The following is a 13,359-nucleotide window of genomic DNA, read 5'->3' on the forward strand; positions in this document are numbered from 1 at the left end:
CATCTATCCAGGGATTGAATTACTATCATCAATGAGTATACGGGACTTGAGGATGCCTTGAATCCCTTGTGGTAGGTTAAATGGCAGAAGGTGTAAGTGATTAGAACTTTCAGAGTGGACGACGGAGAGGGACGACGAGAGAAGACGACACATGAGGACAACAAGAGGGACGACGAAGATGGGCGACGACGTACTCCTTTGACTCATTCTATTAGGCTGTTGCTGCGCTCTATTCCTTTCTTGTGCATTGGGTTGCCCCCGCGCTATTCAGTGCATTTTACAGTAATACATGCCCAAGGGCAACAATGATCGATGATAACGTTACAGCCCTCGCGGGCGGAAACCAAAACCAGGGACTTTCGTCCGCAGCGCCAGAGAGCTGAGAACCACGCTGATGCTGCTCAATGCCATCGCCAGACTGGCCCACACGGGGTCCAGTCGGATATGCTGTCCTCCGGATGTTGTGATGGGGTATAAACAACCGGCGGCAATAGGGATAGCGAGAAGATTGTAAATGAGGGCCCATCCAAAGTTCACCTTAATACGCCCAAACACCTTGCGACTCAGGTCCAAAAGGGTCACTATCGCTCGTAAATCACTCGTCACGAGGACGAAGTCGGCGCTCGAAATAGCCACGTCGCTGCCACTGCCAATGGCAATGCCCACGTCGGCCTTGGTCAACGCCGGCGAGTCGTTGATGCCATCTCCGACCATGGCAACCATGGCGCGCTTCGTTGAATGCTCTCTCGACCTGCCGACCCGCGCTTTGAGTACGTTCTGCAGGTACGTGATCTTGTCTGCCTTCTCCCAAGGAAGGACCTCGGCCAGGACGTTGTCAGGGTTGATTCCAACGCGCGATGCTACCGCCTTGGCAGTGACGAAATTGTCACCCGAGAGCATCCAAACACGCGTTCCACGATCCTTGAGTGCGCGAATGATGGGGAGCGCCTCGGGACGAATAGGGTCTGAGATGGACAAAGCCAAAACCAGCGTCCAAGGCGCATCCGAGTCGGCCTTTGACTTGATGGCTGCCAAAGCAACGGACTTGGCCTCGGTCTTCCAAATCTGGAGCTGGGTAGTCACCTGCTCTACGAGCTCGACATTGAAGTCGCGCATGAGAGTCTCATTTCCGACAATCATTTCGAAAGATTCGCTCTGCTTATCACCTCGGTTTGTCGCTCTGATGCCTTTGCCGGGCAATTCTTGAACGTTTTCCACCTCTGCCCAGACTTCGGTCTGAGCCGTGCAGTAAGAAACGATCGCCTTGGCAACGGGGTGGCTGCTGTTTTCTTCGATTGCCCGTAGTGTGGCCAATACTAAGCTGCTTTCAATGTTGGTTTCCGCCAAGTCGAGGAACAGTTTCGTGTCGGTGACCTTGGGCTCGCCGCCAACAGTCAGGGTCCCGGTCTTGTCGAAGACGACGACGTCGACATTGCTCGCTTTTTCGAACGCCTCGCCACCTCCCTTTGCAAGAATACCGTGCTTCGCAGCGAGGCCGCCGCCCACGAAGATGGCCGTCGGGGCTGCCAAAGCAAGGCCACAGGGGCAGGCCACAACGAAGACGGAGATTGCAAATTGCAACGCGAAAGCAACCCAGCCACTCCCAGAATCGAGGTAACGGTCGGGAATGACACCGGCATAGCCAAGTATCATCCAGGTAAGCCAAGTCAGGACTGCAATCAGGGTAATGATCGGGACAAAGTACGCCGTCAGCATGTCGGCAATGCGCTCCATCGGCGCCCTCTTTGTTTGACCTTCGCGAACGATGGAAACGATTCGATCGAGCATGGATGCGCCCGCAGCACCAGTAATGCGCACTTGAATGGCCGAGTCCTTGTTGACAGTTCCAGCGTGAACCTCATCGCCGGGGACCTTCTTAATAAGACGAGACTCGCCAGTCAGGCTAGACTCATCGAAACTGCTCTCGCCTTGCAAAACAATACCGTCAGCGGCAGGCGAGGCACCGTGAGGCACGCGGATAATGTCGCCATACTCGAGCATGTCGACACCAACAGTCGCATCTGTTGTTTTCCCGATGGAATCTTTCGTGACCAGAATCGCTGTCGTAGGCCTGAGTTTGCCCAGAAGCTCGACCGCATCGCCAGTCTTTGACTTGCTGTACGACTCGATCAGGCGACCAAGAAGCAAGAACATGGTCAAAAAGACCACGGAATCAAAGTAGAACTGAGTGTCGTCAATCTCCGCCGGCTTGTTGATTGCAGCAGATATCATCTGACAGATGGACGAGACATAGGCAATGGTGGTTCCGAGGGACATCAGCATGTTCATGCTGCCAAACTTGTAGAAGCGCCGAAGGATAGGGGTCTTGCTGCCCGGGCGCCACAAATTGCTAATCTCCTTGATAGCTCTGGTATGGAACACGTCGGCCGCAAAGAAGTAGACCGGCGTCGAGAGAATGAACAAGGCGATTTGTGCTCGATTGATGCCTGAAACCCAGGGCTTCATCAACCAGTGCTTGCCGTCATCCGTGTCAGGAATAAGACTCATGTATACGATGCCGATGACGAAAGTAGGGATAGCGACGACAAGGGTCAGATAGATTCTCCTCAGAAGCTGCTGTTGGTGCTTCTGCGTAATCAGTTTAGAGCGCTCTTCGAGACTGGGAGGATGGTAAATCGAAGCTCGAAAGGCAGGATCCGCAGCGTCGATAGCAGAAAGAATCTCGCGCACAGTAAAAGACGGTGCGTCGGGCGTGTACTTGACGCTGATGACGGGCTTCTCGGGCGTGGGCTCTGAAATGACCTTGACGCGCTTGAATGATCTCAAAGAGTGTGAAACCCGGGATGGGCAGTGTTGGCAGTAGAGGCCGTGGATTGAGATTTGAACCGTCCGCTCTTGAGCGCCCTTGTTTTCGGACTTGACACTCTTTACGCTGTCCAGCGTGGCATCGTAACCCATGTCCTCAATGGCAGTAACGATTTCGTCTTGCTTACCCTCTACAGTGAAGTCGACGGTGGCGCTGTTCGTGACTAGGTTCACCGAAACTTTGGAAACCCAGTCGTTCTTGCTGAGCTGCTCGGTGATAGTGTTGGCGCATGAAGCACACGTCATTCCCCCAACGGCCACGGCGGCCCTCCACAGATTGGAACCCGACTCCTCTTGCCTGACTTCTGCGACACTGTCGAGGTTGGCGTCGTATCCCATGTCTTCGATGGTCTCTGCAATCTTCTCAGCATCCGCCTTATCGGAAATGTCGACGGTTGCGCTGTTGGTGACCAAGTTGACGACGGCGGTGTCGATCCAGTCCTTCTTGTTGAGCTCCTCGGTGATGGCATTGCTACATGAGGCACAGGTCATCCCCCCAATGGATAGGGTTGCTCTCCACTTGACGGGCGTCTCTGTTCCTGATCCTCGGCGTGTGTCGCTGCCGCTGCCGCTGCCGCTGGCACTGGCGTCGTCTGACGCGTATTCGTGCATGAGTGAGCGACAGGAGCCGTGAGGGGTAGACTCCCCAGAGTCGCGACACTGTTTGCAGTTCAAAAGATGAGCCTCTCGCTGAGCCGGCGATTCAGCATCGGGCCACGCGGACGGCTCATTCAGTACGTCCAAGTCACTGGTGGTGGTAGCCGTCGTCGTCACACCACTGATCTCAAAGCCAGCTTCTTGCAGCGCCTTCGCCATACATCGGATAGTGACCTCGGGGGTCTCAGTGTGCCTGTGCTCAACGGTGACGACTGAGGTCACCACGTTGGGTGACACCCAAATCACGTCGCGACTGCACGACTCTTTGAGAGCCTGTTGGATCGAATACACACATGACGGGCAGTGAAGGTTGGCGAGCAAAAACGAAGTGGTGATGCGTGGATTCATCGTTGCTTCTGTCGCCGTTGTTGGCGTCCGTCGTCGGCCTCTTCCTCTGTCTTCTTCTCTAGCAGCCTCGCCCCTGGTTGCTGTAATCCTGCTTGGTCGTTAGTTTGATTTTTTTTTTTCGTTTTTGTATCCACGGTGGCCAAGGCGCGTACACAATGTCGACGATTCAGAATCTTTGGTTTTTTTTTTCCTTCTTTTCTTCTCTCTTCTCCGGTCACAGGCCCACCCGGCCTTAAGACGGCGATGAACTTTAAACTTGTGCCAAATACTTGGGCGCCGGAGACGGACGACGACACTGGACGATAATACCGGAGAAACCAGCGATGAAGGGAGGCGTAATGAGCTGCGGTGGCCTACTAGTCGATGCTGTGTGTGGATGTAGTTGTAATAGATCGACGGCGCAGAGCGTAAAGTTCCAGGTTGTCAGTGGCCGAAAGGGTGTGGTCAAAGCCCGAAATCCCTTGCTTGCCAGCCGAGAAGTTGCGACGGAACAGAAAAGGCAGGACACCCATGGTTTTATTATCTCAGGTAAAGTAAGGCGCCTTATGTACGGCGATGCCATCTGTCATTTCCCCTTTCCTGGCCCATTTGACTTTTCATTCCGCGGCAATTGTGCTGCTTTGCAATGTTGGCTGACCAGATTGCCCCTTGCCTTTTTTGGGTGCGCGTTTTGTGCCTTGCAGATTTTTGGCATTCGGCGACCGAAGTTGCCTCCTTCCGCACAGTCCAGGCACTGTATTGATGTCTGCCATGGCACAGTGTTTGCACTGCTTTTTCCGCAGAAAAAGCGCAGATTGTGACGTAATCTGCTCACTATGGGTCCGTCCAGGTTTCATTTTGGTGCCTCAAGCGACGCGCTGATACGCCAAAGCAACGCGCTTGGGTCTGGAATCGACATGAACCTTCCGATTACAATTCACGGGCACCCGCTGTCAGAACCACCACATTGGAGAGATCTGGAGTCATCTCGACTCATTGCCCACCCTCTTCGCACATCAATGGCCTGCCATTGGAGGTTGCAAACCCACCGATGGCGTCTGGGGCGTCTGCCGCGTCTCCCCGCACTGCGCTAGCCGTTAGCTGCAGGATGACCCACGCCTCTCCTGTATTGCTAAGCGCAGTCTCGATTCCTATTGCTCCATTTGCAGACCCTTGGTTATCAGATCTTGTTGCCTCCTCCTCCTCGTCGACCCTTGTCGCCGTTCCTGTCGATCATTGAGAACCCAAATCCAATCCGATCAGAAGCGTCTCTACTGATGAGAGCTGCAGAACGTTGGACTTGCCGGTCTTTCGCTGCTTACCGAATGGAAAGGCCGATGCCAGCACTCGCATGCGGAATTCTTCCATGTCACTCGGTGCTACGGAGATGATGATGCGCCAGAGGAAGAAGCAAATATGTTCGGCATGCCGAAAATACTCGAACATGGAAGGACGTCGACTTCGTTTACGAACACTTGATTGAACGCCTCTGGAGATGCTGCACTTGACTTTCCAGTATGCTCTATCAGCAGCCTACCAGCCGACAACCTTCATGACAGCACAGGTGCCACGCGAGCTTCTCGAACGACGGCACGATACAACGAAGTTTCTGGAACGGAAACTTCGGATATGCTGCTTTGTCAACGAGGGGGAGCGGCACAGCCTGTGCTGAGATCGGATCACTACCGCTTGGGCAATGTCAACGGTGTCAATTATAAAGACACCCGCCCAAAGTCGACTCAGCCCGCGCACGCGAACGCAGCGACTCCCTCCCGCTTTCCTGTTTCGATGTCTGTTTCCTCTTTTCAGACGGATTCCACGTTGTTTGAAGCTTCGTCAGCTTCACGACGGACAGTCGGGTCAAGCTGGTTTCCCTAGCGTGTGCATCCGAAGTCGTGGCTGAGTCCTCATCGCCTGGCGACTAATACGGCGACATGACAGTGCCCGCTTGAGCCATCTTCCACATTGTTGTCGACTCCTTCCGAGGATGATCTCGTCATAGGCATCGCAGGAGGACTCGGCATCCTCTCGTTATCGGTGCTTACACCATGGCCAGCCAGCCGGCCCTTTCCAGGCTGAGAGGCTCATAGCCTTCCGGACCTCGCCAAGCCCGCCGGGCCGTATGATGCCAATGGTCAGAAAGCGAGTCTGCCAACGCCAAGAAATCGATGCGCAAGGTGGCCTGCGGGCTCGGGTTGAGGCTGAGTCGGCGCAGCAGGCCTTCGACGTTCGCATGGGTGCCAATGCTCCCCAGAAAATCAATCAGGCGTAACTCGCAACGCTTCAGACAGCACCCAGGGGCGACGAACTATTGGCCCAAGCCACACCAGTCAACCCAACCTACAGCAGACCACATCTTTGACACTTTCTCGATTTCGCACAGCCGGAGCACTCGGGTTCGCGTTGCGGGCCTGCCTGGCTGACTGCCGGGCGAACAGACAGGGATGAAATCACTTGACCTTGGCTCTAAGCACTCTACCACGGCCTGTGTCTGCGGATTCGGGGGCTGACCTAATGCCTAAACCTGATGGTCTGAAAGCTCACGGCAGCAGTGCAGCACACCGCGACGTCGAATGCCACTGAGAGGCACGCGTTCCGTCGCCAGACCTGACACTGAGACTGTCGTGTGCATCGGCATCTCACTGTTGTTACTGGCAAATGGAACGCGACCGCAGCATCCGACCGCCACACCGCGACCTGACCCCGACCTTGTGACTCAACCTCCCAGCCCCCGTGCCGGCCGCGAGACCCACCCGGAACCCGACCGCCGGCCCAAGGCGCGCGCCCTGCCATTCACGAACACGTAGCCCACGACCACGACCACGACCGCAACGTAAACACGCCATCGCACTTGCATGAATAACAACAGCCCGATAATCGCGGAGAGGAGTTCCCAGCATGCACATCACGATCCGGCGTGGGGTCGGAGCCTAATTCCTGCTTCCTGCTGCCCGCCCCCAGCCACATCCTTCACGAACCACACGCCCGGCAGCAGCGCGCACACACACCCTCCCAACTGACCGACATTTCCAAAACGCAGTCACCAGCGCCCGCGATAGCAACCTGAATGTATCCTAACCACAAGGATGCACCTTTGTGTGAATGCCACGGCGGGATCTCGTTTTTTCCCATCTGACGGTGTAGCCAATCCCCCTTCTCAAACCCCGCCTCTGCTCGTTGGATCATGTCCCAGTACGCACGCTACGTGTACCGTTGCTGACAAGCTGATCCCCGCCATCAGCCATCTAACTTTTTGGCACGCCCAACACATCTAGACGTCACCTTTTTGGACCCCTAAAACCAGTCGGGCGTTCTGCATGCTGCATTCCGCAACTCTCTGCAATGCCCAAAACGCCATGCATCTCGATGTTACGAAACTCTGTTTCTCTCTCCTGGTCTCTTAACGGTAAACGATGGAACGGCGGGTTACATATGCAGACACACCATCTAGAGGAAACACGAAGACGAGCGAAAACAACCCGAGATTTCCCCCTCCGTTGGGATTTCGACGTCGACGTCACGATCCGCCCTTCCGGTCGATCGCGACAATCTCACCCCCATGAAATCTCCGGGGAAGCCCAAACAACCTCCTTCTTTCGGAGTTCACGAAGCGATTACTTTTGTAGAACATGTCCGATCCTCCGCAGCACACCACACAAACATGAAAACTCCATGCAGACGAAGAACCATCGGGGAGAAGCCCCCGGTTTTCGGGGAGCTGTACCTTTACCTTGACAGAGAACCTAGGGAGCTAGGAGACGCCGCCAGCTTAGCTGCATCCAAACGTCAATGTGTCACTGTAAAATCCAAGCCCCTTTCCGCCTTTTGCAAACCCAACTTGCCGTTTTTTTCTGCTGCGGCTTCCAGATGGCTGGGTCTTCCTCAACGGACGGATGCAAGCCCAATCTTGCAAGGTGAGATAGAGAATGTCTCTGATCCGGCCGTAACGGGGAGCGCCCAAGGTGCGGGAGAGAGAGAGACAACTCTAGCCGGTTTATGCGCCGCCTCCCAAGTCATTGCCCATCACCACCACTCGCCCAGCGGGAAGTAACAAGATGGCATCAAACTTTTGTGAAAATCCATCCCCCTCCCGCCTTGATTCATTCTGTGTGTGCTGTGTGCACCCTGGTCGAGCTATGATGTTATAAGGTTGCAAGAACCCGGCGAACCCGACTCATGTCCTGTCCCCGAGCAAGATGCGAATCATGACCTGGGGGCGATAAACTCTGGGTGTAGTCATGGGCTTGTTGCGATAACGAGAACCAACCAAGTGGTTTTAACCCCTCCAATACCGCCATCGCATATCGTCATCAAAAAGCTGCATTGCAAAATTTTCTGCACATGGGATAAATACATGGATGGCAGATGGCGAAAGAATACAAATGAACAAAATAAGATCACGAGGTTTATTTTGATTCTTTTCCGAGCTTGACCCAGAATGACCGACCCCCTCACCGCCGACCCCGGCTGCAGATGACTGGATGTTCCCGCTGCCCGGGCACACTGCAAAGGCCGCAGTCGTCCCCAATTGTCTCGCATGTGAAGCTGAATGCGAACCGCGCTGCGCGCTCCGCTACAGTGTCCTCTCCACCCCGCAGAAGATTTTCATTAGGGACCAAAAAAAAAAAAAAAGGACACTTGCCCCGACCGCCTGCATCCAACGTCACGAGGTGCACTAGAGCCAACCGTTCTAGACCCCGATGCAAGCGGGGTGTTCGACACGGGACGGGAGGAGCCAGGTGCCGTTCACGAAGACATCGAGTCACAGTGTATGTGCGCGAGCGGAAGGAGGCAAGTAAAAGTTGTTTGGAAACGGGCACCAGTGTGGTTGGTGCCCGCGCTTTGAATTTCCGGCACACCTTCTGAGAAGAGTGTGCTGATGCTCATTTGGAGCTCTGACTGATATGATACTGCTGAACCGGTTCTAACAGTTCTTCCCAAGATCCCAACAGGGGCCAAGCCTCTACCATGCGAGGATGCCAAAAAGCCCAACCGACAAGAAAGGAAAAAGTGATAATCATGTTCATGAAATCCGCCCCAAACACCACCCCATATATGTAAATGCCCCGAGGATTGCCGTGTCCTCATAATCCGTGTTCCATGTACCAGTCGTCCCATTACCAACGCCCTCGGGTAAGATAAACAAGTCTGTCCTTCCGTGCTCTCTCTATAAAGCAATCCAACACCATGCTTTTTTTGGGGTGACTCCAAACATAGGAAAATGTGAGAGGTGAAAAAGTTGTTGAGGCTGTGACAAAAGGAAAAGAATCTGTGCGATGCAGCAGACTACCGCACTGTAACCGCACCACCGAAGACGCGGCCCCACATGCCACGTCCCATGCGTGCCCTCTTCGCCTTGGTGCCGTCTTGCATGTCGCGCAGCTCCTCGGTGCTGATCTCGTACGGGAGGAGAGGCTTGCGCTTCGGCAGTGTTGATGCGGGCTGCTCGATGTGCACTTCCACGGGAGACTCGTACAGGCTGCCGTTGGGCACGTACATGTAGGGCTCCTCGGCGGGGTTGTCGAGCGGGGTGGTGGCGCGGGACTGAGACCGGCTAGATGCGACAGAAGGAGCGTAAGAGCTGATGGAGCTGCCATAGCTGCTGCTGTAGCAAAGGCCGGGTGGTGTGATGGAGGCGCCGCTGTATGAGCGAGCGTGGTCGGGAGTCTCCTGTCGCGAGCGAGAGCTGGCGCGCGAGGATGGCGGGCTGGGGTAGGACTGCATGGCGATCATCTCCTCCTGCCTCTTGCGCATCTCCTCCTCCTGCTTGCGGCGGCGAGCAATGCGACGAGCGTGCTTAGCCTCGATCTCGGCGCGGATGGGCGCCAGGAAGGGGTCGAGCTCGCGGTAGAGGTCCTCCTCGGTGATCCTCAGGTCCCAGTCCAGAAGGAACAGAAGCTGCTTCTCCATCAGGTTAACCTCTGTCCTGCTGAAGCCAAAGTTGGACAGGTCGTTGTTGACGTGGCTGTAGGTGGCCCAGTGCTTGTTCTTGGGTGAGCTGTCGTTGAGGTACTTGGCAGTGAGGATGAGAGCGGCAAGGAAGATGCGGTGGGTGGTGCATCGCAGACCGCGGGCCATGGGTTGCAGGCGGGACTTGAGTCTGGTGAGGTAGACCAGGGTGGACATGAGCGTCGGGACCTGGACGTTGGAAGAGACAACAAGCTGGGTGATGAAGGCCTCGAGGGTGGGGAGGTCGGCGTCTTCGGTGCGAACAGCGCGGGGCTCGGGTGTCCTTGGCGGTGTCGGGGGAAGCTGTTGTTGACGGTAGGCCTCGGCGGAAGCGGGAGGCATGAGGGCGCTGTCGCAGGAGATGACATTGAAGGCGGCGCCGGCCAGGTAGGAAATCATCGACTTGCTGACTGGTTGGTAGACGAAGTGGTCGAGGGCGGCGGCGTTGAGCTCAGCCTGGGTGAGGTGTGACCTTGACTCCATTGTGACTGTGTGTGTATGTGTGTGTGTATGGGATATGAGAGGTGGTCGAGGTGGTTGGTGATGATGATGGAGTCGTGTGTGGTGTATTGATAGTCGCAGGGGTCCTTTTGTGAAGGAAGCGTCCCTTTTGTGCTGTCGATGTTGTCGTGAAGAGTGACGAAATATGGAAAGGCAGGAGAAGTGAGGAAGGGCAGGCTGGGCTGATATATTAGACGAAAAGGAGGGTACGGGTGTGGTGTGCGGCGAAGTTCATGTGCCTCGTCGCAAGTGACGGGGCCAGGCTCTGGGGATGGTCCTGGGAACTGAGGGATGCGGGCAGCTCGTCGTCACCCACTGACGTGCGGTCCACGAGGCTGAGTGGGCGGGTTGTCAGGGGGGTACTAGTCAGTGCTAGCGGTAGTAGGGGGTTAGTTTTTTAGGGGGTCTCAGCAGGACGCCGACGGAAGTGCCTGCTGGGGCTTGGATGCTTGGGGTGGGCTGGAATGCTGTAGATCCCAGGGGTGCAGGGGTGTGGGAGGCGTGCAAGGGGGGAGGGCGTGCTTGGGTACGGTCGGCAGGGGGTGGTTGGTTTTTAGTCGGAGTGCAAGAGCTGGCCGCTGGGGGGCGTGGTGATAACACTCCAAGAAAAGCGAAGTCGCAGGGGGCGGACTGGCCGGCCGGGGTCTGGATTTCGCGGGATGCAGCGTCGGTGCGGGTGCAGCAACTGGACTTGCTGGAGTTGCAGATGTAGTACTGTATTTAACCTCGACAGGTGGAGTGTGGCGCAACACTCTCAACACTCCGAGTCCAGGTAAATCTCCAGATTAACTCAATATTATGGCTGTGACGAACTGGTCACGAACTCTGCTCGAATGCAACTCTTGGCGGAAAGTCGGACGTTGAGCGCTTTCTGCGTTGCGGAACACGATAATGTTTCGGCAGTGAGGCAGTCGAGAGTAAGAGACCTAGAAGAGGCGGGCTGTTGTGCTGGTGTATTGTTGGCGGTGTAATGAATGCTGCTGCTGATGCGCGGGTCGTTCGGCGACGACGGCGAACAAGTGGCGATTTCTTTCTGAGAATAGAAAAATCGCGAAAGTAGCGAGGATAGCGGAAGCCAACGACGATGGCAGCGTGGAGGTACTGGAAGCAGACGGACGGCCTGGTGGACGAGGGTCGGGTGCGATTGTTGCGACTGACGACAATGGCAGCCAAGGACGAGAGAGAAAGTCCCGAAGTTCTGGAAAATGCCCGGTGCTCTATGACGAATGGAGGATAGGCGCTCGAATTTTCTGAACGTCTGCAAACGGATGAAGTATCCGAGTCACGCCCGTCGAGTGCTTGGAGAGGTTTGCAGGTGAGGAGTTGAAGGCGTCAAGTAAAACAACGGGGCGAGTCAGGGGGACGGCGGTTTGGGTTTGGGTTTTGGAGAAAGAGCCACGGCCGCGATGTGATGAAATTATGGACGTCTAGGACAGATTGAGCCGTCCAGGTGTGATTTTGAGTTGGGTTGGATTGATTGATTGACGCTTGGATCGTGCAGCCGCGAGGGAATAGCGGATGGCAGACGGGTGTCAAGGTGTGTGAGTTTGACGGCGGCAGAGCGGTAGAGCGGAACCGGTGCGATGCGAAGATCCCAGCGACTCGCGAGTGACAGTGCAGTACGGCGAAAATCACAGATGGTCAATTAGAGGGAGCAGTCCAAAACTTCCGAGCCGGCGGAGAGGAGGGCGTTGGACGAGTGTCGATTGTTGATTAATTGTTCTCGGGGCCGCGGGGCGGACGTCGTGTAAGCCAGCAGCAGATTGAAGATGCTGTGCCGACTGTAGTGGTATCCGCAAGGTGGTAAGGTAAGGCAGGCTTTGTTCGGCCGGGATCCGAAGACCGGAAACGTGAAGCAGGTTGGGGAAATGATTGTCTGTCTCGATTCGGACGTCGCGAGCGAGCGTGAATAGTTTGTCCGGCCGCGCTGTGTCGCCGGTAGATGGGGTTTGAATGAAGGACTGGAGATATTGTTGGATTTTCCGTAGCTTGGCGGGGTGAACCTTGGCCGAGTCTTTCTCGATGCGACGGGGATAAAGTCAACAGCTGGGGAGAATGACGCAGGTCGTGATGCGGTATCGCTAAGGCTCAGCAACGTCCAGGTTGGCCGCAATGTGAACCGTGAGGGCAGGGCGTTGGTTATGCGCTTTTCCGAAGTGAAGCCACCTTTTCCTGGCTGACTGCGGAACTGTTGCTGTTGCACCTGGTGGTGGGTTGTTGGTAGCGGAGGTGCACCGCGGTCGGCACCTGGAAGAGTGGTGAGGTGGGGGTGTATGGGGTACGGTGACTTCAGACCAAAAATGCCCGGCGGACAGGGTATCCGGTACTTGGCACACGGTCACTGAGAGTCTGGGCAGTTGGGCGCTGAGGCGGTGCAGGCTGCTTTCTGCGAATGGGGTGCCGAAAGCAGGGGTCCTCCAGGTTGGAAGCGACTCTGACTGGTTGTCAACGGAACACGGTTTCTGTTCGTCGACGGTCGAGGCTCTCGGGCAGAATCGAAGGCGGAACGGAACACGAGGTAGGGTGTCAATCGAGATGCGGGTTGCAAGATGGATGCAGATGAGCACCAAAAGAAAGCCTAAGCGATGCCGGTTGTGGTGGTGATCAAGGTTGATAGATCAGACGGGTGTCTGCCTTTTAATCCAGAAATCTCGCGAGGGCGGAGTGAATGCGACGCAAATCTGACCAAACGTCGATTTTCTCCAGGGCGGTGACGATGATGATGCAGATCCAATAGATGCAAGAACTTGTTCCAGTTCTCGGGTCAAGAAGAAGCCTTGGCGGACTCGGGTCGAGGTCGAGGTCAAAGGTTGACGGAGCTCACTCAAGGTGCAGCTGCAATGGTGCAAGTGGGTGTGGGGCGGGATATCGCAGTTGGTGTCCAGCAACAGCAACGAAAGGGTGTCAACGTCCAATAGTGCAGACGTGAATTATCCAGGGGAAAAGATTGAACAATAGAGCCGAGTCTAGAAAAAACAAGGGTTGAATAGATTCGATTTCGTATTAGCAGACCGGCTGTGGTTGTTATTGTTGTTGTTGTTGTCGATGTTGATGTCTCGGCGTCAATGTCGTCTCCCTGCTCACGATAGGCGAAGGAAA

The 13,359-nt window shown here is 55.5% G+C and overlaps 2 protein-coding genes across 2 annotated transcripts; both read right to left on the minus strand.

Annotated features, from left to right (window-relative positions):
• Nucleotides 1-321: 321 nt before the first annotated feature.
• Nucleotides 322-3,831, minus strand: HMA5-0 (putative copper-transporting ATPase HMA5; the record flags this gene model as incomplete). The annotated part of the gene is made up of 1 exon (XM_032035207.1): nt 322-3,831. The coding sequence occupies one exon, from the start codon at nt 3,829-3,831 to the stop codon at nt 322-324; it is 3,510 nt and encodes a 1,169-aa protein (XP_031885792.1).
• Nucleotides 3,832-9,096: 5,265 nt separating this feature from the next.
• On the minus strand, nt 9,097-10,242 carry PCL1 (PHO85 cyclin-1; the record flags this gene model as incomplete). The annotated part of the gene is made up of 1 exon (XM_032035209.1): nt 9,097-10,242. One exon carries the CDS (start codon nt 10,240-10,242, stop codon nt 9,097-9,099), a length of 1,146 nt encoding a protein of 381 aa, XP_031885787.1.
• Between the last annotated feature and the right edge of the window lie 3,117 nt (nt 10,243-13,359).

This window comes from Colletotrichum fructicola, assembly GCF_000319635.2.
Source record: "Colletotrichum fructicola Nara gc5 chromosome Unknown KSG_Nara_v1_contig01, whole genome shotgun sequence".
Lineage (NCBI taxonomy): Eukaryota > Fungi > Ascomycota > Sordariomycetes > Glomerellales > Glomerellaceae > Colletotrichum > Colletotrichum fructicola.